Source organism: Centroberyx affinis, unplaced genomic scaffold (assembly GCF_046629955.1).
Source record: "Centroberyx affinis isolate AG114_WGS23_722 - 3 ecotype Tasmania unplaced genomic scaffold, CSIRO-AGI_Caff_v1 ptg000647l_1, whole genome shotgun sequence".
Classification (NCBI taxonomy): Eukaryota; Metazoa; Chordata; class Actinopteri; order Beryciformes; family Berycidae; genus Centroberyx; species Centroberyx affinis.
The window spans coordinates 395,392-418,293 of record NW_027279273.1 but is presented as its reverse complement, the minus strand read 5'-3'; the positions used below and the strand labels follow the sequence as shown (position 1 = coordinate 418,293).

The 22,902-nt window shown below is 44.0% G+C and overlaps 2 protein-coding genes across 2 annotated transcripts in view; both read left to right on the top strand.

Annotated features, from left to right (window-relative positions):
• The first annotated feature begins 961 nt into the window (after window positions 1-961).
• On the top strand, window positions 962-7,353 carry prrg2 (proline rich Gla (G-carboxyglutamic acid) 2). Its single transcript, XM_071518999.1, has 7 exons — window positions 962-1,264; window positions 1,461-1,560; window positions 2,337-2,509; window positions 2,889-2,922; window positions 4,151-4,283; window positions 6,256-6,399; window positions 6,687-7,353. The coding sequence occupies exons 2-7, from the start codon at window positions 1,476-1,478 to the stop codon at window positions 6,727-6,729; spliced, it is 612 nt and encodes a 203-aa protein (XP_071375100.1). The 5' UTR covers window positions 962-1,264; window positions 1,461-1,475; the 3' UTR covers window positions 6,730-7,353.
• Window positions 7,354-7,855: 502 nt separating this feature from the next.
• prr12b (proline rich 12b) overlaps window positions 7,856-22,902 on the top strand; it is a 32,254-nt gene continuing 17,207 nt past the window's right edge. The window contains exons 1-4 of the mRNA XM_071518995.1: window positions 7,856-7,970; window positions 16,420-16,577; window positions 17,846-18,007; window positions 18,139-22,778. Of these exons, the coding sequence (XP_071375096.1) occupies window positions 7,888-7,970; window positions 16,420-16,577; window positions 17,846-18,007; window positions 18,139-22,778 (5,043 nt within the window). The 5' untranslated portion in view covers window positions 7,856-7,887. The remainder of the gene's footprint in view (window positions 7,971-16,419; window positions 16,578-17,845; window positions 18,008-18,138; window positions 22,779-22,902) is intronic.

The window sequence follows — 22,902 nt, the reverse complement described above, 5'->3', positions numbered from 1 at the left end:
TCATAGTCTTTGATACATTTTGTATTTTTGTTGTGATTGAAGTTGCAAATGACACATTATCTATTGATAGTGCCACAATAATGTACCATAGATCTGTCAGTCCTATTCTTCAAAATATTATATCCATAATTGAATAACTCAACATACGAAGTTCAGTAAAGTTGTAGGTTAAACAATACAGAAAGTAAGACAGTTTTTCTGCATTTTTAGTACTATTTTGGCAGAATTTAGCATGATGACCAGCTTAATTATTTCCCGAATTTTGTATTGGTTACCGTAGTCCCTAAATGTATGTAGAAATGCAGGAAATGGGATTCAAATCGCAAATTTCTTTCTGGGGGAGTACCCCCACACTCCCCGTTTTATTGTGTCCCCCCCCCACTTCTCAAACCAAAGTTACGCCCTTGGCGTTATTGAAATGCCACAAAAGTAAACAAGGATACATATTTGTTTATTTCTACTTAATTTATTTAGGCCGGAGAGAGAGAGATCCCGTAGGCTTTCCTAATTATTGCCTGATCACAAGTCACAACTCTTGCTGAGAAAACAAACAAATAAACGTAACAGCTTTGATATGAGGGAGTTTGTGAAGAAAGGGAGAAATGAAGAAGATGGAAGATTCATCCCTGATGTGGAAAAGTACAGTGAGCCGTCAGGATTGTTTCTACAAGGACAGCAGTGAACAGATGAAGCTTCCTCTCCAAAAGCCTACAGCTGTTTCCACGGGGTTTTCTCCTCCTGCCGCTGGCCGGCGCGGAGAAATCCGCCTCTTGTGTGAACAACCCAACTGCTACTCGCGCGCGAAATCGCGGTACTTGGTCACTACGTGTGAACCAGGCGTGATGTGAAAGCGATGGGGTGCGTTCCATTTGACAACGATTTCTCATGGACTCCCTGATTGAACTTGCGCCGAAAGCTTTATTAGCCACAGACAGGCAGGTAGATTTCCGACAGGCTGACAGACAGGCAGGTTAACAGGCACACACACAGGCAAACAGACAGGCAGGTAGACAGGTTGGTGGGGTTCCTCCCTCTAGCTGCTATGTTGTCAAACAGGTTTGTGGTCTGTCTGACGTTTCCTTGGGACAGCGGCTTAAGAACAATGTTTGTCGGTTTTACTGCTAAAATCGCCTGAGAAAAGAGTTCAGTTCGTGACAAATGGATATTTCCATGGGCTAAATCTCCTTGAACAGAGTCTGAAAATAACACAACAGAAGAATAATTGGTATTTTTCCCTCTGAAACGCGGAGCAAACTCCAGCCAGGTAAGGAGGAAGGAGCGTTGGAGACTAGCAGGTTATAAGCTCCAGGTTTTCTGTGCTATATAAGCTAAACACTTTTTACAGAAATAGTTAGGGGAAGTCTTCACCAGGAGAGGGGGACAAACCCCTTAAGGTGCTGTGCCTGAGGTGGTGTATTGTAATGTGGGCACATGGGGTGTTTCTTGTCTTTTCCTTGTAGTTTTTGCCTCTTAGCATGGCAGGCGGATCAGAGCTGTGTTTCACTGTGCTGTCCCTGCTCCAGCTGGCCTGCTGCTCAGTCACCAACAGACACACTGAAGGTAAACCACAACATCACTTTATTTGCACAGTCCTAAAACACAACACACACACACACACACACACACATACAAACAAGAAATGCAAATTACTTTTTTGTGCACGTTGAATAAGAGGTTTAACAAATCATCTTGCCACCAAGACCCAGGGCTCCCTTGAAAAAAAAAAAAAAAAAAGATTCGGACATCAGAATCCAATCCAGAATATGAAGTTTGTGCTCTAACCTGAATATAAGTCTAAATATAGGGCAAAAGGGGGCTGAGCGTAGGGCTGAACAATTAATCAAAAATTTTATCGAAATCGCAATATGGCCTACTGCAATTTTCAAATCACACCATAATCCTTTTAATACGTTTCTCAATGAAAATGAGAATAATGATGTAAAATCACATCATGGCTAACATAATATCATTCCCTCTAATATCGCGAATCATATCGCAATTGCAATATCAAAATAGTCAAAATAATCGTGATTAGATATTTTATTATTATGGCTCCTATACTGCGGAACAATCTGCCTGCAGAACTTGGGCTAGTTACATCACTTTTTAAAATCCATTTGTAACCATTAATTCTAATTATATTTATTGTTGACTAATTTACTTTTGACCTAGTTTTATGTCATATGAATGTTATGTAATTTACTTTTTCTATGTAATGTATTATGCATTGTAAACTTTGTGAACAGCTGCTATAGAAAGAAAGCGTATTATTCTCTGTATAGGTGTATATGGGGACGTGTCCTAACCTGTGCCTGTGCTGTGTCTGTGCCCTGCAGGAGGTCCAGTGTTGATGGAGGAGCGCTCGGCGGCCTCCTTCCTCTCCCGCTCGCTGCTCTATAACAGCTGGGACTTTGAGCTGGTGGTGTCCGACAGCCTGGAGAGGGAGTGCGTGGAGGAGATGTGCAGCTATGAGGAGGCCAGGGAGGTGTTTGAAGACGACGCAAAGACGGTAACCCTGCTTGGTCCACTTCATCTGGATAGGGAGGGCTAGAGCAGAACAGGCTCCACCAAATGATGAGAGGATGGCACCAAAAAAGATGGTTGTATTTTAGGCCGGCGCATGGGTTTTAAATTATTTTTCCAATCTACCTTTAGCTAGAGACCTTTTTGTGGTGTAGATGGTGGGAGTCTAGTTTTAAACCTGACTTGGCGCCACCTCTAGAGGTAGCAGGCAAGAATTAGTGTGGAAGCCAAAAAAGGGGTCCTTTCAGAGTGGGGGGGGGGTGTTGGGGAGGTTGTGTGAAGTTCATGTTAAAGTGATTCTTGAGGTCCTGTTTTTTTTTTTTTAATGGAGCTATTTCATTAAATCTTTTGCTTCCATTTTCCAGGATGTATTCTGGGCCTCATATGTCAACAGTCAAGGTAATGCTATGAAAGAAGCTCCTTTGTCTAAATACCATGGGACTCATTCATGTTTGAAATACAGATGTAACACTAAAACGCAAAAACATGATTATCAAACACTGCATAGTTCTTGTTGAAATGCACAACTGATATGATAATCCTGATGATAATGATAATCTTAAGTACAGACAAATGATGTCTATAAGAAAGTACTGCACAAAAGCGTAGTCAAAATAAACGTGTATTAACATTACTTAGTACCCAAAACCTGTAACATGTTCTGTAAACCTAGTTTATAGTAGGGCTGAACTATTTTGAAAAAATATCTAATTGCGATTATTTTGACTGATATTGCAGTTGTGATATGATTTGCGATATTAGAGGGAATGATAATTTTTACATCATCATTCTCATTGTCAAACGTATTAAAATGATTATGCTGTGATTTTTGCGGGGATCCGTACCAAACAAAGATTTTCTTAAGCCCTCTCTGCAGCACGACAATATTTAATGTAAAATGGTATTTTGACACACATTTCGCCTTTAACAAATATTACGCCTCCTGCGATTTGAAAATTGCAGTAGGCCATATTGCGATTTCGATAAAATTTCGATTAATTTTTCAGCAAACAGAGACAGGACTCACTGCCAATAACACATCAACTGGCAAAATAATGTGGAACAGTAATATGATAATACCTATACATATAGATCAGTAAAACAATAATATGTAGACTGCCCATCGAAACTCTGGGGACACCACATTTTTATTTATTTTTACTATTTTCCACATTTTAGAATAATAATAAAGACATCAAAACTGTGAAATAACACAAATGGAATTAGCAATGACCAAAAAAGTGTTAAACAAATCCAAACTATTTTATGTTTTAGATTCTTTAAAGTCGCCGCCCTTTGCCTTGATGGAAAGGCAAAGGCTTTGGAACTAAATTCATACAAAGGCGTCAACTTCACCATTTATATTTGTCTAAGAAACAAATTTGAAGGCAGTGTATACTTCTCTTTGCGTACATGAAGCAGTCAGAAAGTAAGAAAGCCAGAAAGACAGAATTGGGCGGAGTTACACATTTATGGGTGGGTGGCAATGATTAAATAAACCAGTTAGTGCAATGGAGGACAGTCATGGATAGAGTAATCACTACTTTGATTAGTGACTGACTTGACTGATTGCTATGAGTATTGTGGTGAAGCGGTGGGTCAATGTTAATGATGTTTGTTCCTGAAGACTCTGTGCCCCGAGTGGATGTGTCGGGGCTGGTGGCAGGGATCCTGGCTGTCCTAGTGTCTGCTGTTATTGCCACTGTGCTGGGAATCTACTGCTACAAAGCCAAAAACAAGGGTGGAAGGAGGTCGGCCAAGTGAGTGAATTCTCATGTGGAGTAAAGATGAGGGACCACTTGTGGAGTTAATTATTGAATTGATTTATGGTAATAATTTCATTTGTAATAGGTGTCTTTAATTCCTCTGCTGAGTTTTCTTTTTTTTCTTTTTTTTATTATATTTATTGTTTTTTTGTTGTTATTTTTACAAGGCAATAGTCAACACAAGAACACACAACAAAATCACAGTAAGCAAATAAATACATACCAATATTAGGGTTGTTAACAAACCAAAAATGAAAACATATACAAAATAAAATAAAACACAAAAGAATCTCACATCATGTCAAGAGCTATAGGACTGTAGGTATAGGGAGAGTGGGAGAGTGTAGAATGGAAAACAAACAAACGCACAAAAAAAAACAAAAAAACAAGTCTCATAGAAATGTTCAGGTTTTCCGCGAGAGCTGAATTTAAGTTTCTCTAGGTTAAGTCAGCCTAATAAGTCTCTGACCCAGTGATTATAAGAGGGCAAAATGGTAAGTTTCCAGTTAAGCAAAATGACCCATCTAGCCAAAAGATAGCTGTGAGGGGGCAAGGCTCAAAGTCAATTTCAAAGACCTCAGAAAAACATTTAAATATAGATCCCCAGAAATCTGACAGTTTGGGGCATGACCAGAATTGATGAAATAAAGTAGCTGGTTCCAGTTTACAATGAGGGCAGGTAGGGTCAGTACTAAGAAATATCTTTCCAAGTTTAGCCCTGGACCAATGAATGCAGTGAAATAGTTTAAACTGAATAAGACAATGCCTCGCACTAAAAGAGGAGTAGTGGATCCTATTTAGAATAGAGTTCCACGTCTCCTCATCAAATTCTTCCCCCAGGTCCTTCTCCCATAGTGCCTTAAAGGATAAGGCCGGTGTTTTTTAATGCATTGCTTACCGTCAACAAATCCTATGAAAATAACAAAATCAACAATGCGTTTGCTCTACTCCCGTTACTTTCTGACTTCCCACGTACCGTTTTTAGCCATCAACCCGGAAGTCATTGGCTCCAATTGTAAGCTAAAAACCTTGAAATACAGCTCACAAAGACATAGTTTACATTTTAAAAATCGCTAACTGTTACCACGAAAAGTCAGACTAGTTATTACCAAATCAAATTCAAATGGGAACAAATTCTTCATTACACCGGGGACTATTTTCGGTGCTACGGAACTACTTTCCTGAAATCGCAAACGTGTTTACAGACGGCTTATTAAGTTGTTTGAGGAAAAAGTCGGCCGGCCCGGTGCATCGCGATGATGAAATATGTTGCCCAGAGCAGCAGCATGGCTCTTTGACGTGTTTTTAATCGTTTTTTTAATACAATGGAGTTCTATGGCTGCTGGGACATGGCTTCATTGGGCACTGGCTACATGGACGAGACTTGTTGGTTTTGCTGATTTTGTTATTTTCATAGGATTTGTTGACGGTAAGCAATGCATTAAAAAACACCGGCCTTATCCTTTAAAAGGAGTTGGTGGTTTTCTGGAGGTTATTAATGAGTCTGTATATAATTTGAAATTACACCCTTAGAAACCTTATTAAAGTTTTGTATCAGGAGGGACTTCAGAGATATGGTCCAGAGTCAAAACTCTGATGAAGGGTTAGGGTTAGTCCTGCAATAAAGTTTGTTGCCTTTAATCTGTGTGCTCCAGTATACTTTGGACCATATCTCTGAAGTCCCTGCTGATACAAGATTGCTCTACTCTGAGAGCACCGGACAGGGCTACTATTCCTTGTGAGTTGGTTGAAGCGCGTTAAACCTCTTCCTAAACCTTATTAAAGCTCAGGATATACTCTACAGGGTTTCCAGTGGGAATACTGGAGAATCTGGGAGTGTTTTTGCGTACAAAATCGCTAACTTGCAGATAGCGGAAAAATTGAGATGCAGGTATCTTAAACTTTTCTTTCAGCTGGGCAAGTGAGGCAAACGTGCCCTGAGTTAGTTTTCTGTGTGTTGGTCCAGTGCTCCAGTGAGGATGGCAGTGGATGGGCGTCCAGCCCCAGAAATGGTGCCGCTGTCTGCAGTCATCGCCCCAGGTCTGCCCAGCTACAACGAGGCTCTGCACCACAGTGGGCAGCACGATGCCCCCCCACCGCCTTACTCTGGGTATGAGGCCTGTAAAAGCTACCTGCTGTGTGCATGCATCTAACACGCATCTATACACATAGGTCTGAACCATGGTCTATAGAGGTCCGAGAGTCTGCAGTCCAACCAAGCACTACAGCAACTCATTTCGCTGACTACTTCTTTCTCTCTGGTTGAAATGAGCTGCTGTAGTGTTTGGTTAGAATGAAAACCTGCAAACTGATTGACCTCCATAGACCGTGATTGGAAACCACTGATGTATGCAGTGTTCAAATGCACTGAAAGACTTTTCCTCTCTTTCCCCACAGAGGGGCGCCATCGGAGCCTCCTGATCCAGCTGACAATGAATGAGAAGAGTGGCAGAACAGCTTAATTATGGTTTATTGGCACAGATAGTTTGAGTGAAGTTTTAAATGGGGTTTTGTATTTAGATATATTTATGATTCGAGGCATGATACAAGCCCAGAATGTACAATGTATGTTATGCATATGTATGTACACTCTATCATACCCTTCAGATGCAATGCTTTTTACTTGGGAGAGGGGGGGGGGGGGGTTACTGTGGCTGTGACACCAAACAAATTTGAGGGTTGTAAAAGCCTAATTATAATATTTACTGATTGCAATATATGTGTAATATATGTCTTTTACCAGATGCATTTAAAGACAGACTTTTAATTAAAGCCTCAATTTCTCATTTTTTTATGTGATAAAGAGAGTATTGTTTCTTCTTTTCAAAAAAGAAAGGCCAATAATCTGTGTATTACTCCTCTAAAATATATATTGTTCAATATGGAAAAGGGCCATCCAATCATTCTATTAATGTATATTGGAACTTGTTCAACCAGGTAAATGTGTCTACCCCTTCACTCAGGAATATGTCAGCACATCTCATTCTTTAGATATTGTAGCTTGTGTTTGCACTATTTATTTCTATAAATACAGCTGGCTACAGAAGTGTAAGCTGAGCTCTTTCACCAGACTCCCATTTCTACTGTCTTCCATTCCTACAATGCTACACCACATTGCACTGCCTGTGCCATGACAAATTGTGTGTGTATGTGTGTGTGTGTGTGTGTGAGGGAGGGAGAGGATGAACGCCAGCCCAGTCATTCCTCTTAAAAATGGCGTCTTGTGAACAAAATGAGCGAAAATAGCTTTACTATGGTGAGGGAGCAGTAGCAGAGCAGCTGTTGGTAGAGAATCAACGTGAATATAGCTTTCTTTATTAAAGCTGCTAAAGAATGTGGAGCATCTGCTATAGAGCCCATCAGCTGAACACAGGAGACAATAGACAGTGAAATATATGGAGAGAGGAGAGGAGGGAGGAGGTGCTGCTGGCTGTTGTGACCCCCTCCTCCTCCTCTCCTCCTTCTCCTCCCTCCATTCCTCCCAGTCTACAGGCTCGTCAAACGGAGAAATAAACAGAAGCAAGAAGAGAGAAAGAGAAGACATTCCTCCCTCCCCTTCCCCTCACTATCTGTCCATCTTCGTCCAGTCTTTTCTTTCATGGAGAGGAATTATCCTGCTGCAGGATTCGGAGATCTGGGCGCTGGGACGGGATGGACTTACGACAGATCGGCCAAAGCAAGGTAAGCCTCAGTGGCCAAGCATGGGCACCCATGGACTCCTGTAGGTGCATCAATGTGCTTAACTGCCTCTAACAATGCCATGGCCACACTACTACCTGTGCCTCTGCATTCAGCCCGGCTGCATGGCGCTGCTACATGGCTACCAGTCTCAGGTACAGCCAGCCGTATTGTCATTAGCGGGGGAGTGGGAGGGGGAGGGGGGCTGTCTCCAAAATGCAAGGAATGCGATGGAGGGTTAATGGTGATACGGAGACAGAGGAGGAGGAGAGGGGCGAAAAGAAGGGGGATGGGTTGCTGGATACCGCTTGCGAGCCTATTACAAAAAAATGAAAGACAAATATCACATCTAGGTTATAGCACTAAATTGGTACCGTTATGTCCATTGCAGCTTTGTCTGTTTCTAAGATGTTGCCTCAACAAATGCATGACAGGCATGCTTGCAGAACAAGGTTGATTGGTAGCTTACTAATTAGCTATACAAATCAAATCCATTTGGCAATGTGATGCACAGAGCTAGCTAGCACTGTAGCTAGCTCACAGTCTAGCAATGGAAAACATGGCCATGTCCAGTCCTGCTCAATCCTGGTTTTCTGAAAACAACAAAAACTAGGACTGACCTATTATGAAATGATGTTTTAAAAAAAACACAATAATCACAAATTGCATTTTTTTTTAAATTAAATCTTTATTCGTTAATTAAAACATAACGGGCATCACCAACTATAGCACAAGCAGTTACGGTAGCCAGTATTATGCTAATAGAAAAGCAGTTGCTTGAATTCAATTCACCAAAACTGTGGCTGATGCTGGTGAACTATTAACTTACTGAGCTCTAACATTAAAATTATAGTAATGACACATGTGACTCACTAGGGTGTGTTTAATGTAGTGTGGTTAATATTCCATACTACACGGTGTAAGTTACATGGGAGCAGAGCTATTCGCATAGATAAAACATTTGAGGAAAGTAGCTAATTAACGTTTATAGGTAATGTAACGTAAAATGATAGCTAATGTTACGTTTATTTAACAGGGACCGCGTACAATAAAACACAAACCTACACTAAGTCTGATGCATTGTACAGAGATATAGTTAGACAGCCAATTTTCATCCCTAGACCCTGGGCAGGTGAACAAATGTACAATATACATACACAACAACAAATCAACAACAAACAACAAATTCTGTGCTAGCATTAGCTAACGCTTGGCTATTAGTCAAGGCAGGCTGTTTTACCATTTCAGTTACCTTGCACATTATCCTGCATATGAGTGACATTAGAATTAATTTGTGCAGCACACAGTGTAGCTACCAGCCAATTCCCTTTCAGACGTCTACCAACGCTAGCTTTTCTCTGAGGTTGGGTTGCTACACAGCAAGCGTTAGCAAACACGCTAATTAGCTATTGAGACTAACCATAGAGACGGCTAACGGTAGCTTTAACGCTAGCAAACTCGCCAGCTACTTAACTGCTAAAATTATTCAAGCATTTTTATTCGTTTTTAGAACGCATTAATGTTGCTCACTCTACCTCCGCTGCTGCTGTTATTAAATTTCAGCAGATATAAATTTTCTTGTTAACCTTACGTTAGTGTTGCTGTGTGTTGGAATGAAGGGCGGCCTAGCTAGCGTTAGCTCCTGTTAGCTTGATTCCACATTAGCGGTCGCCTTGACAACCACATCAGTCTTCAGACAGACTCCACTGGGCTCCATCTCTGCACCCAAAGGTGCTTCTCTGAAACTGAAGCTCCTCTTGCAGCATTTTCGTAGTTTAAGACAGCTGCTCAGTTTATCATCTAGTTTACAAATGTAAAACATGTAAAGTGATGTGGATGAGAAAAAGCTCCAGTTTAAAGGCAGATGTACAGATGTTTACTGTTATTATTTATTTATTTAATTAGTTCTGCTGTTTTTTGTTAACAACAATGTATTTGAAAGCTGTGACGTCCAACATAGTAGTTTATTGGTTGATGAATCTTGAACTTAATGGCTTAGAGTGTATAATTGTATGACCTTTTGGTGTAGACCTTGGAAAAAGTCCTAGACTATGTATATTGCATCTCCACAGACTGAAAAATATACTTTTTTAAACGTATGTTCCACTGGAGCTTCTGGTTGTCTGCACTAGACAAAATGTTAATTGGTGACCTCTGTGGCTGTTGAACTTTGGTCCAGCAGTAGATCTGAGTTGCCACCTTGTCAGACCTGAGCCGAGCCAGTCACCAGCTGTTTTAGGGCTGGAGCCTAAAATCAAGGGCATCTCCAAACTCAGAGTCCACGTCATCCTCTGTGTGAATATCAGATGCCTTCAAATGCAAAATGCATAGCAAATCTAATCTGGCATATGCTATATTACAGATTTGTGGATTATATCATGTTCCCAATATAAGAACTGAATTTGGAAAACATGCCTTCAGCTATGCTGCTCCATTTTCTTGGAATCTGTAAGAGATCTTAAGTTAAACTCTCTTACTGGAATTGATACATTTAAAGAACAAATTGGAGACCTGCTTACCATGGAGTGCTCATGTTTTTAACTGATGTATTGAGGTTTATTATTGCGTCTTTATTTTCGTATGTGTTTTTTTTTTCCATTGTGTTTTTCTTCCTGATTGTTTTAATGTAATGTTGTATTGTGTTATATGAAACTCTCTGCATGCCACCTTTCTTGGCCGGGGCCCACTTGAAAAAGAGATGCAAATCTCAACGTGACTACCCAGGTTAAATAAAGGATAAATGAATAAATACTAATAAAAATAAAAATATTGCATATATGTAATATATGTAAAATGCCTTTATTAAAGGAGAACACCCCTTAATTTAAGAGGACCACTCATGTTAATCATAGAAATGTGTTATTCACATGATCTTAGACATTTCAATCAATATTTGTGAATATGAAAAATACTGTTCTAAAGCTACAAAAAGAGAATCAAGACTCTAATCTGTATGTTGAACCGATAATCAGCGCAGAACTAATCCACTGACAGTGAATGAGAATGAACTTGTGGACTCATCCAATGTCTGTGTTAACCTTTACATGTAAATACGTTTGCATTATCTTCTAACTACAACATAATTGTATCCCTACAAAGTGGGGGACTGACAAAGTCACCTTTTCTATGTACTGTAGCTGTGCCTCTGTGTGATATTACAGATTAGGGGGTAGCTATGGGAGAGAGTAGTGGATATTCACTACTGCAGACTGAACTGTAGGTCAAAGAAATAACCATTGCAAAGCTGAACTCCTGTGGTATTTCATTGTAATAGGATATTTTCCGAAAAAATTTAAGAACGATGCTTCGATGCAGTAGACTTACTGTGTGCATGCATGCATGCGTGCATACACACACGTGTATAGGCATAAGTGTGTGTGACAGCATTTTGTGCTATCCTCCATATGCTAAAGGACACAGTACAGTACACTCAATAGTAAATCAAATAGCATCTTGCCAATCCGTAAAAATTCCCCCCCATTTTAATCATAGTAGATATATGATGATACATGAATAGCATGATGAATAATATTTTATCATAAGTCAAGTTCTTCTATCAGGACTCATTTTCTGCTGACATCTATTTATCAAGCCTGTAGAAACCTGCAGCTCCATTCCTCTTTGCTCTGACTGGAAAAGAGACAGCAGAGGTAGAAAAGAGGATGTGCAAAGACTGGAGCAGGGGTGGAAGGAATGAAGGAGGTGGCAGTGGAAAAGAGGAATAGGCTAATTATTAGGCCTAAAAGTTTATAAGCGTTCTTCAGATCCAAGCAGAGGGGATGTTAGGAAGCTAACACGACTTTTAATAACTCAATAACAGAGTCAGGAAAGCCTTTACTGGTTGAGGAACAAAGTGAGGAAAGCCTTTACTGGTTGAGGAACAAAGTGAGGGAAGCCTTAACTGGTTGAGGAACAGACTGAGGAAAGTCTTTACTGGTTGAGGGACAAAGTGAGGAAAGCTGGTTGAGGAACAAACTGAGGAAAGCCTTTACTGGTTGAGGAACAGACTGAGGAAAGCCTTTACTGGTTGAGGAACAAAGTGAGGAAAGCCTTTTCTGGTTGAGGAACAGACTGAGGAAAGCCTTTGCTGGTTGAGGAACAGAGAAAAGCCTTTGCTGGTTGAGGAACAAAGTGAGGAAAGCCTTTGCTGGTTGAGGAACACAGTGAGGAAAGCCTTTGCTGGTTGAGGAACAAACTTAGGAAAGCCTTTACTGGTTGAGGAACAAACTGAGGAAAGCTTTTACTAATTGAGGAACAAACTGAGGAAAGCCTTTACTGGTTGAGGAACAAAGTGAGGGAAGCCTTTACTAATTGAGGAACAAAGTGAGGAAGGCCTTTACTGGTTGAGGAACAAACTGAGGAAAGCTTTTACTAATTGAGGAACAAACTGAGGAAACCCTTTACTGGTTGAGGAACAAACTGAGGAAAGCTTTTACTAATTGAGGAACAAACTGAGGAAAGCCTTTACTGGTTGAGGAACGAAGTGAGGGAAGCCTTTACTAATTGAGGAACAAAGTGAGGAAGGCCTTTACTGGTTGAGGAACAAAGTGAGGGAAGCCTTTACTGGTTGAGGAACAAAGTGAGGAAGGCCTTTACTGGTTGAGGAACAAAGTGAGGGAAGCCTTTACTAATTGAGGAACAAAGTGAGGAAGGCCTTTATTGGTTGAGGAACAAAGTGAGGGAAGCCTTTACTGGTTGAGGAACAAAGTGAGGAAAGCCTTTACTGGTTGAGGAACAAAGTGAGGAAAGCCTTTACTGGTTGAGGAACAAAGTGAGGAAAGCCTTTACTGGTTGAGGAACAAACTGAGGAAAGCCTTTACTGGTTGAGGAACAAAGTGAGGAAAGCCTTTACTGGTTGAGGAACAAAGTGAGGGAAGCCTTTACTAATTGAGGAACAAAGTGAGGAAGGCCTTTACTGGTTGAGGAACAAAGTGAGGAAAGCCTTTACTGGTTGAGGAACAAAGTGAGGGAAGCCTTTACTGGTTGAGGAACAAAGTGAGGGAAGCCTTTACTGGTTGAGGAACAAACTGAGGGAAGCCTTTACTGGTTGAGGAACAAAGTGAGGAAAGCATTTACTGGTTGAGGAACAAAGTGAGGAAAGCCTTTACAGGATGAGGAACCAGGTGAACGAGGGAGTAGAAAACAAGAGCAAAGATTGGGTGAGATAAAATAAAACTTGAATGATGGAGAAATTGGGTCATTGCAGCAGCAAATAGTAATAGGGTATAAATAAGAATAGAGCAAATTGAGGTTATATAAACATACTCAACTGACAATTCCAGCACTCATACATATATATGTATGAATGAAAATGTTCAAAAAACTCTGGATTCCTATTTTACACATCCTGCTAATACTGGAATCCAGACTTTCTGTGCACATTTACATTCATACATTTCTACTTATGTCTGAGTGTTGGAATTGTCGCTTGAATATATTAATATAGCCCCCATTTTAAGTCTGAGTATTGCTTGTTGAGATGTGTGTTCAGTTGGAATGTCGCTGCAGTGTTTAAGATTTGCCTTAAAGTGCATTTGATTCCTTTTCCAAATTCATGGAAATCTTACTTGGAATTGTTGTGTTGACGACTGAGCTGGGCTTTACACCTCCCTGCTTTCAATGAAGGTTTGAAGTGTTGGAAATGATGGATTTGGTAGTAATCCTCTCATCTTTATATACTTGTCAGATGAGCACAATTGTCAGTAGTACTCTTGAAACTGACACTCCCCCACCACACACCACACATGCATTGCCTTGCTAAGTTTCACCTATTCTGATCTAAACCACACGGTCATTGTCAGCTTCCTGTGACCTCTAGTAATGCCAAGGCCAAAAGCTTCTCAGACTCCATATAAGACTATTCATCTTGCTCTTCTTTTTTTTCAAGAAACAATAGCATCATGTCACAAAGGTGTAGACCTTATTTTCTTTGATGTCTAGTGAACTGAAGATGCACGGAGAAGCATGATAGTGCAAGGAATTGAATTGTGATTCTCACAAGAAAATATAGATGAGACTGCTTTTTAAAATATCACAACAGTACATTAGTAACCATGAGCATATTGAGATTGGACTGAAATTAGTAGGAAAATTAATTGTATTGGCAGTCAACATGTAGTTCATAATGAATGTTAATGAGATTTCATACTCTAGCCAAGTATGAGTCATTCCCAGTAAAAACCTGAAACCAGACAGCACCCCCTGAGTTATGTTAGTGATACAGGCAGATATGTGTATTGTCTATCTGCCTGTCATTGGAACAACAGCATCATTTGAATGCGGCCAGTCAACTGTTCAACAGTGAAAGAAAATCAAATCACTGTTAGGACTTGCTGACATGAATGTTAAGGCTGACAGGAGCATTCCTCATCAAACGAAACAACTCTGAGTGAACGTGATACCAAAAAATCCCAAATCCCAAACCAAAAAAATGTTAAATGATTAAAATTTAAAAATGTTAAATTGTGTATGGCACACATATCCGCATTCTACAGCAGCACAAGGGACACCGGAAATTCATTTGACTTGATTATCTATGGTTTACTTAGAGTACTTGTCATGCAAAACTGTTTTTGCTTTGACACTGATCTGTTTATGGTACAGATTGATCTGACAGTGTGTTATTTGTATTCTGAATGAAACCCTTGAGACTTTGACATTATGTTTATGTTTGATATGGTCATTGTAAAAAACAAAAAACAAAAACATATTCAGCAAAAACTACTTTTGGGTTCACCTCACCCTAGCCCTTTTCCAATGCATTTAGCCTTCCTTATATTAAGGTCCAGTGTTTATAGAATTAAATAAACAGGCATTATTAAAGTGTATAGGTGGATTAGAGAGGCCTTAATCTGAGTTGGATGTAGAGAGCAATGTAGTGATGGATTTTCCTCCTCATTCCTCTGTATCCTTATTGTAATGAACAGACATCTAGATGCTCACTCAGTGGATGTTTGTTGAAATAATATTGTTTTGATTAGGGTTTGATTGATAGGGGTTTTTGAAAGCTGACGCTGATACCAGCAATTTTTGGACCGAAGCTGCAGTATTTTGTGCCGATATTCCGTATCTTTAAATTTGATTTGGATTTTCATTTTCATGCCAATACGAGTATTCAGTGTTTCCCCTAGAATTTCATTCTTGTTGGGGGGGGGAAAGCCCCTGAAACAGCATTTAGACCATGGGACACTAAAACTCATTGAAACCAAACTAATGAAATTCTTTTAGGGTTAGTGACGCACCATATCTATTCAGTGGTAGAGAATCTCTGGGATACATTACTACCTTTAAATGATGAATTCATTTACAGGAAATATTATTGAATAATGAAATGAATCGATAAAATGTGGAAAGAGAATCAAATTTTATGTTAGGTTTTCCAGACTGTACTCTTTTCTGTAGTTGTGGTCAGGGAGGAACCTCCATCATATCAGAGGTGGACGACACTGACCGATTTTTGATATTTAATAAAAGGATAATAGCCCAGTATATGTGCAAACTGATATATTGACTGACAATTAGTTTGATGCAGTTGAACAAATTTTCTTTTTTCTCTTTGTACTGACGAAGGGTCTTCTTCCTAGATGCACTGGATATGTCACCCAGCTAGCTGCTGTTAAAATTTCACCAGTAAATCCAATTAATTTTAATGCAAAACTGCTCTGCATTTCCACAGTAATGACGTTTCGTATTACGAATGACATTAGGCCTTCTCTGCTCGGCTTCTTGAAGTCGGGCTATTCCTCTGAAGGTAAAAAAGGCAGTGAATAGTGAAAACACAACTACTAGATTCCATGTTAATCAATACATAATCAGTGATTATCTAGCAGTCCATAATTGAAAGGAATAAGAATTTGGAGAAGCTTCATCCACTATGGTACCATACCAGAGTAACCTGTTCATACTGGTCATGGTCTGGTTAATCTGTTTCCATAAACCTTTGATACCCTGTGATTGAGTCTCCTTGTTGTCATGAATAAACCAGTTGACAAAATATTATCCCTCCCTCTTTGACTGAGCAATAGCTTACTCCTAATACAGGGGAAGCAAATGATGATCCCAATAGTAGATCCCAGTAGATCAAAGCTGTATATCTTTTACATCAAAATGTGCCCAAAATGCTGTGTGAGTCTGAATTTGACTAGACAGCGAAACCCAAAGTGAAAGCAGCAAGATGTTTGCCACAGTAACCAGTTTAATATGGGAGGAAGCCAGGCATTTTAACCAGAGTATGAGATTACCTGGGTTATTGTAGCCCAGTTATGATGTTTACATGCATCCACCCAAAAAGAGGTTAGCTGAGTAACCAGGTTAATTCCCCTTGCATGTATAGCTATTGTCTATCACCATTGCCTCCCCTCCCTTTCACATGTCTTCCACAACTGAAGGAAAATCCAGTGTTTTTTTCTAAGAGACAGCCTAATAGTCAACCTAATAGCTGTGTTTTCCTCAGCCTGGTGTATGGAAGCTCCAGGTCATCCCATCCAGACTCAGAGCTGCTGCACCGGCAGGCCTATGGCACCCCCCACCCCCTGCAGGGCTATGCAACCAACCATCACCCAGGAGGCTCCGGACAGGGCGGGGCCTGGGGGGCAGCCGGACGCAGTCTAGGTGAGTATGGACAAGATAGTGTTTCCCTGGAAATTAGGCTTGGGCTGATATTCTTTATTATCGAATGTACATTTCATGAATATCACGTTATTTCTCGCAATATTGAATATTATTATAGCCTAGAAATTTGATGTAATTTGGAAGAAATAAAATAACCCCCCCCCCCCCCCAAAAAAAAAAAACAGGGAAAAAAAAAAATTTGGATATCGTCCAAGCCTACTGGAAATACACTTCTGATTCTCAGTCTTTTGTTTGGTAACAGTAGTATGATGCAGTCCCCAAAAGGAGACTATCATTCCAAAGTACTATAGAGGACATCAGAGGGATAATAGGTATAGAGAGCGTCATGATAGAGGTAGAACAATAACTCAGAGGAAAGTAGTAAATTCCAAATCAATGAAATTGGAATGAATGGGGAAAAAGAAGACCTAAACTGCATTTTGACCGCATGATGTCCCAAGAAATTATGAATAGGTTAACACTAGACATATTAAAATGTTGCGAATAGAGTCTCCAGAACCCAAGAATGAATACATATAATTATATATAATAGATATACAGGTTCGGAAAGTTTTACTACATATTCAATAGATGTGACTTGCAAAAATATAAGAACAACACATCGTGAAATCTCCTGAAAAACAAGCAGAATTGCTCCCAAATGGTAAATCTTATAGCTCACATCTAAATATTTTTTTCTTAAATAAGCTGCCATGGTCAAAACAGTTGGAATAATCAGATCCTCTCTTACAGAATGTGTAATTGTATCAGAATATTTATATTTATATTTCAACCTGCTGTGGACTTAGCTCTTGCTGTTATTATTTTTAATCTTTATTTTAATTCAAAAGCTTGTTTTGAATTAGAATTAGAGAGAATTAGAATTAGAGAGAAAGACAGAGAGAGACAGTGAGAGAGAGAGAGAAAGGGAGAGAGAGAGAGAGAGAGACAGTGAGAGAGAGAGGCTCTCTATGAGAATTTGAATTCTAAAATGCCTGAGAGAAATAGAGAGGGAGACAGGGAGAGAGAGAGAGAAAGGGGGTTCAAGGCAGAGTTTTTGAAAACAATTAAAAACAATTAAAAACAATTCAATTCAAAATGTTCACATATTGTGAACATTACTCAAATATGATTCCATTGTCATATGTTCAGTTGTTGCAAATGACCTTATATATAGATATATATTTATGTGTGTATATGAAGAATGTTGTCCTGCACTTGCTCAGGCTGTGTGTTGTTGTTAAGTGAAGGCTGTGGTTTGTTGCCAGGCCTGTCGGGGCTGTTTGACGCCGGCCTGCACCACGCGAGCCCCTCAGGCCCCGACCCCTCCGTCATGAATCTGATTTCAGCTCTGGAGTCCCGGGGTCCGCAGCCCCCCCCTTCTGCGTCCTCCCTCCTCTCCCAGTTTCGCACTCCCTCCTGGCAGACTGGTGAGTGTGTGCTCGGTGGGGGAATACCATACAAAAGGCAAAACATACTTGTCAACGTGAAAAATTGTTTGTTGAATTTGAACTGTGACTTGCATTGACCAACCGTCTCCATGTAATGTTGTGTGTTGTAGCGATGCATACGCCGGCGCCGGCAGAGCTCTTCATCTCGGGGGCGCTGCCAGGTTCTGGCTCCTTCCCTTCCTCCTCAGCCCTCTCTGCCTACCAGCATCCCGCCTCCTTCTCTGGACGTTCCTTCACTCCCTCGCTCTCCCTGCAGGACACGCCAACGTTCAGCCCCACCTCCAATGGCCTGCTGTCCCCCCACGATCCACTACTGCACATCAAGACGCCCTCCCAGTCCAGCCTGGGCTTCGACCGCCTGCTGTCCTCCCAGAGTGCTGCCTACCGAGGCCCCCAGGAGCCCCCGGGTCCCCCCCAGCCTCAAGCCCCCACCTCCTCCTCCAGTCGCCACCTGCCCCCTCCGCAGTTCAACTTGCTGTCCTCGCAACTCCATGACCAGTCCTCGCAGCTTTATAATGCCTCCATGTTTTCATCCACACCGGCCCCGCCGCCCCCAGCACCCCCTCAGCCCCAGCCTCCCCAGGAGAGGGCGGTTCCCCGGCAGGACAGCGTGATCAAGCACTACCAGCGCTCCTCCCCGGCCCAGCCCACACCACACCCCCTGCAGCACTACCTGAGCTGTGGCGGCGTATCAGGCTACCAGCAGATAGCCAGCCACCACCGGCATGCCGGAATGTCCTGCAGCCCCCTGGGGGAGCAGAGCCCGTCCTCCGACCCCAAGCCCTCGCCCCGGACGGAACCGCAGGCATACCGGCCTATCATTCAGACTCCCTACACCTCCTCCTCCACCTCCTCGGCCTCCTCCTCCTCAGGCTCCAAGGGGGCCAAGAGTTCCAGCTCCAGTAGTGGCTACTCCTCCTCGGGCTCGGCATCCTCCTCCTCCCGCACCCCCCACACTCCACCCTCAGCCTCCTCTACCTCTTCTTCCTCCTCTTCCTCCTCCTCCAGCTCCAACGCCACCACCGGCCCCTCATCTGCTCCTTCTCGGCAGCAACCCCCACCTCAGTCTGCCCCCCCTCCTCCACCTCCACCTCCACCCCCCCCTCCTGTGGTGTCCTCCACCTCTGTCCAGCAGCCAGCACCTAAGCCCTGCCTCTCCACCTACGGTTCTCCTGTGGCAACTGTCAAATCCAGTGCAGGCCTACCAGGCCAGACCCCTCCCCAGCCACAGGCCCAGTCCTACTCCCCCAGCCAGCCTCCATCCACGCACATGGCCCAGCCTTATGGAGGCTTCAACTCACCTCAGGCCCAGGACCTGAGCTCTGGAACAGGGGGCACTGGGGGGAAGGGCTACGCTAGTCTGGGCTCAGGAGGACGCTCATTCTCTGCAGAGGTAGTCTATGGGGACTCAAGCTTCGGCTCACTGCCAGCTTCTCTCAGGGGAGCAGGTAGTCCTTCCTTGGGGTACGGGGGAGCTGGAGGGTCAACAGGAAGTGGATCTGGACCAGGAGCTGCTGCAGTTGGCAGTGGAGGTGTATCTGCAGGTTCAGGAAGCGGGGCTGCTAGTGTTGGTAATGGAGGCAGCAGCTCCTACCACCTGCCTGACTCCAGCCCCTCCCCCTCCAGCAACTCTGCAAACATTTGCCCAGGGTTGCCCTCGCCTGCCCCTGCTCGCCCTGCACAGTCCCCTGGAGGCTCAGGGGCCAACAAGTACCTCTCCTCTGTCCTGTCCCCTGCCTTTATGTCCTCGCCACAAGGTTATCCTGACACCCGAGCAGCCCAGAGCCAGTCTTACCATCCCACACCATCCAAGCCAAAATCAGAGACTGACATGCTGGGAGTTGAGCGCTCCCAAGATGAGGAAGAGGATGATGATGATTTCCTGATCCAGCATTTACTACATGCCCAGAGCCCAACTCCGCACCCTTCCCAGCATCACTCGCAGCCCCCACCTCAGCAACCACCCCAGCCTCTCCCTCAGGCCAGGGATGGGGGGGCTAAGGGGCTGGCCTATGAAATGAACAAGGTCTCAGAGGAGCGATATCACCTTCAGAGTGTCATCCGCACCAATAGCACCACCAGCAGCACAGGTCCTGGAACGGCAGGTGCTGGGGCAGCCAGCGGCTTGGACAGCCAGCTGGAGATGTCACTGAAGAAACAGCAGCAGACCAAGGCAGAGCGAGCCATGTCGGGGTCCACTGCTGGAGGGGGAAGAGGGGGCACGGACTCTCTTTCACACTCAAACCCCCATTCCCATACTACCCACCCACACCAACAACAGCACGACTCCCTGGGCTCAGTGGTCCATTATGGGAGAGGGGACCCCTACACACAGCACCAACACTCACAACACTCCCATCACACCTCACATGTATCCTCGCACTCTCAGCAACACTCCCAGCACTCTCAACACTCTCAGCATGGCCAGCACTCCCAGCACTCCCAGCACAGCCATCCGCATTCCCACTCCCATAGCCACTCTCACATGGAGCTGAAGAAGCCCCCAGATGCAACAGACATGCCCTACTTGCGCAAGACACCCGATGTGCAGCAGCAGGCTCGACAAAGCCAGGCTTCCCTCTCTCTGATGGATTCTCCCCAAGACCCCCCCCAGCAAGCCCACATGCTGCCGTCCGTCCTTTCCCATACTACACGGACCAAGATGGACCCCCAGCAAGCCCCTCCACAGCAGCAGCAGCAGCAGCACCCTCTGAGCCAGCAGGCAATGATGAGTTCAGCCGGAGGGACAGGGCCTGCCGGAGTGGAGCCCCACCCGCAGAACCAGTCCTCTCAGCTGCAGCTCCAGCTCCAGTCCCAGGCTATGGAAGCCCACTACGGCCGTGCCCAGCAAAGAGAACAGAGCCAAGGCAGCCAGAACTCAGTGTCTCCGCTGGACATGCTGGAGCGGTCTCTGTCCCGGACCAACAGCAGGGACAGCGGAGGAGCTCCTGAGAGAAGTGGGGTCAGGGTGGGGGTAACTGTTGGAGGAGGGGAGGGGGGCAACGGAGACCGACACAGACAGCAACATAGACTTCCACCCCACCACCATCCCCAACAGACAGCCTCAGATCTCCACGATTTCCTCTCTGAACCAGACTTGGGCTTGTCCACCCCCTCACACCTGCACCATCTCAACCAGCCTCAGGCCCACGCCCACTCCCATGCCCACCACCAACAGCAAGCGCACCCTCATCACCAGCTTTCACACGCTCAGTTAGCCCACCCACATTCCCACCAGATAGCATCCAACATAGGAACTCCCCAACAACAGCAGCAGCAGCAGCCCCAACCAAGGGAGCCCGAACCCCAGCTCTCACACTCCCAGTTAGACCAGCTCAAAGAGCACCAGTTCGACACTGTGAGCCCCGTGGGCAAAGCAGGAGAGAACCAAACTCAGCAGCAGCCGCAGAGGTTTGTGCCGCTAACCTCCATATGCTTCCCAGACTCTCTCTTACAGGACGAAGACCGCTCTTTCTTCCCTGGGATGGAGGACATGTTTTGCTCAGACGATTACAAGTCGAGCTGTGCCGAGGATACCGGGGCAGGACAGGCCGTTCAAGAGGGCATTTCCCAGGGTCGTGGGCAGGGGCAAGAGGGTATAGAGGCCTTAAAAGCAGGAGCTGGTGGAGGTGGCTATGATATGATTGGTCACCATAGCGATCAAGGGTATGGACAGTACTGCCACAGCCTTCCAGAAACAGGAAATGGCAACATGCACTTAGACCTTGACTCTCTGAAGACCCATGAGCTTCCCTCCACTGTAAATACAGAGCAGCTCGGCCTAATCCAATCCCAAACCCCTGCTATGGGAATGGGTGGTTCAGGAGTTCATGGGGATGGCTCAGTCAACAAAATGATGGGAGCTGCTGGAGTGGGTGGAACTTCAGGCACTAGTGGTCTGACCTCACCTATCTTCTGTTCCTCTCGGCCCAAGAAACTACTGAAGACCAGCTCCTTTCACTTGCTCAAACAGCGGCGCGAGCCACAGCCCCAGGCAAAGAAAAACTATGCGCAGGAGTACGAATTTGAGGATGACGAGGATAAAGCTGATGTTCCAGCTGATATTCGCCTCAACAGTCGCCGCCTGCCTGACCTTCTGCCTGACTTGGTATCTAGTTGTAGGAAGGCTGGGGGGGTGTCAGGAGTAAGTGGCCTCAGTCCACTCATGGGTGACATGGACTTCTGCCACCCCTCTGGCTACCCCTCCCTTGGACACCCTCCGCAACTCCTTCCCCATGACGGCCCTAAGAAAAGAGGCAGGAAACCAACTAAACCAAAACGTGAGGGCCCTCCCCGCCCGCGAGGGCGACCCCGCATTCGTCCTCTTCCAGAGCCTCCTTACTGCAGGGGGCTGATGGGATCAGTAGGTGGAGAAAGCAGAAGGGGTCGTGGGCGGGGTCGAGGGCGAGGCAGAAGGGAGGAAGGGCTGGTGGAGATGCATCGCGATATGAACAAAGCACAGAGCCTCCCATACCATCAACAACAACAGCAGCAGCAGCAGCAGCAGCATCCACAGCAACAGTTCCACCAACAGCAGCACCTTCAACAACACCCACACCAACACCACCAACAACAGCCACACCACCACCAAGCACCACAACAACAGCAGCATCACCCGCACCATCAGCATCAGCAGCAGCATGTTCCCTATCCTCACCATCAACAGCATCATCAACAGCAACAACATCATCATCAACAACAGCAACCATCCCAGCAGCCCCAGCATCAGGAGCCAATCAGGCCTATCAAGGTAATATTTGACAGAAAGACAAGCCAGAGCTCTTTGAGACAAAACAGCACCAATGATTTGGTTCATCTTCTAAATATCATCTGATAGATATGCGATATTCCAAGAAGACAAATGCATACTTTTA

Coding starts and splice junctions, on each gene's coding strand:
- prrg2 (XM_071518999.1), top strand. CDS start 1,476: ATGGCAGGCGGATCAGAGCTGTGTTTCACTGTGCTGTCCCTGCTCCAG. Junction 2,510..2,888: donor TTGAAGACGACGCAAAGACG/GTAACCCTGCTT, acceptor TCCATTTTCCAG/GATGTATTCTGGGCCTCATA. Junction 6,400..6,686: donor CCCCCACCGCCTTACTCTGG/GTATGAGGCCTG, acceptor CTTTCCCCACAG/AGGGGCGCCATCGGAGCCTC.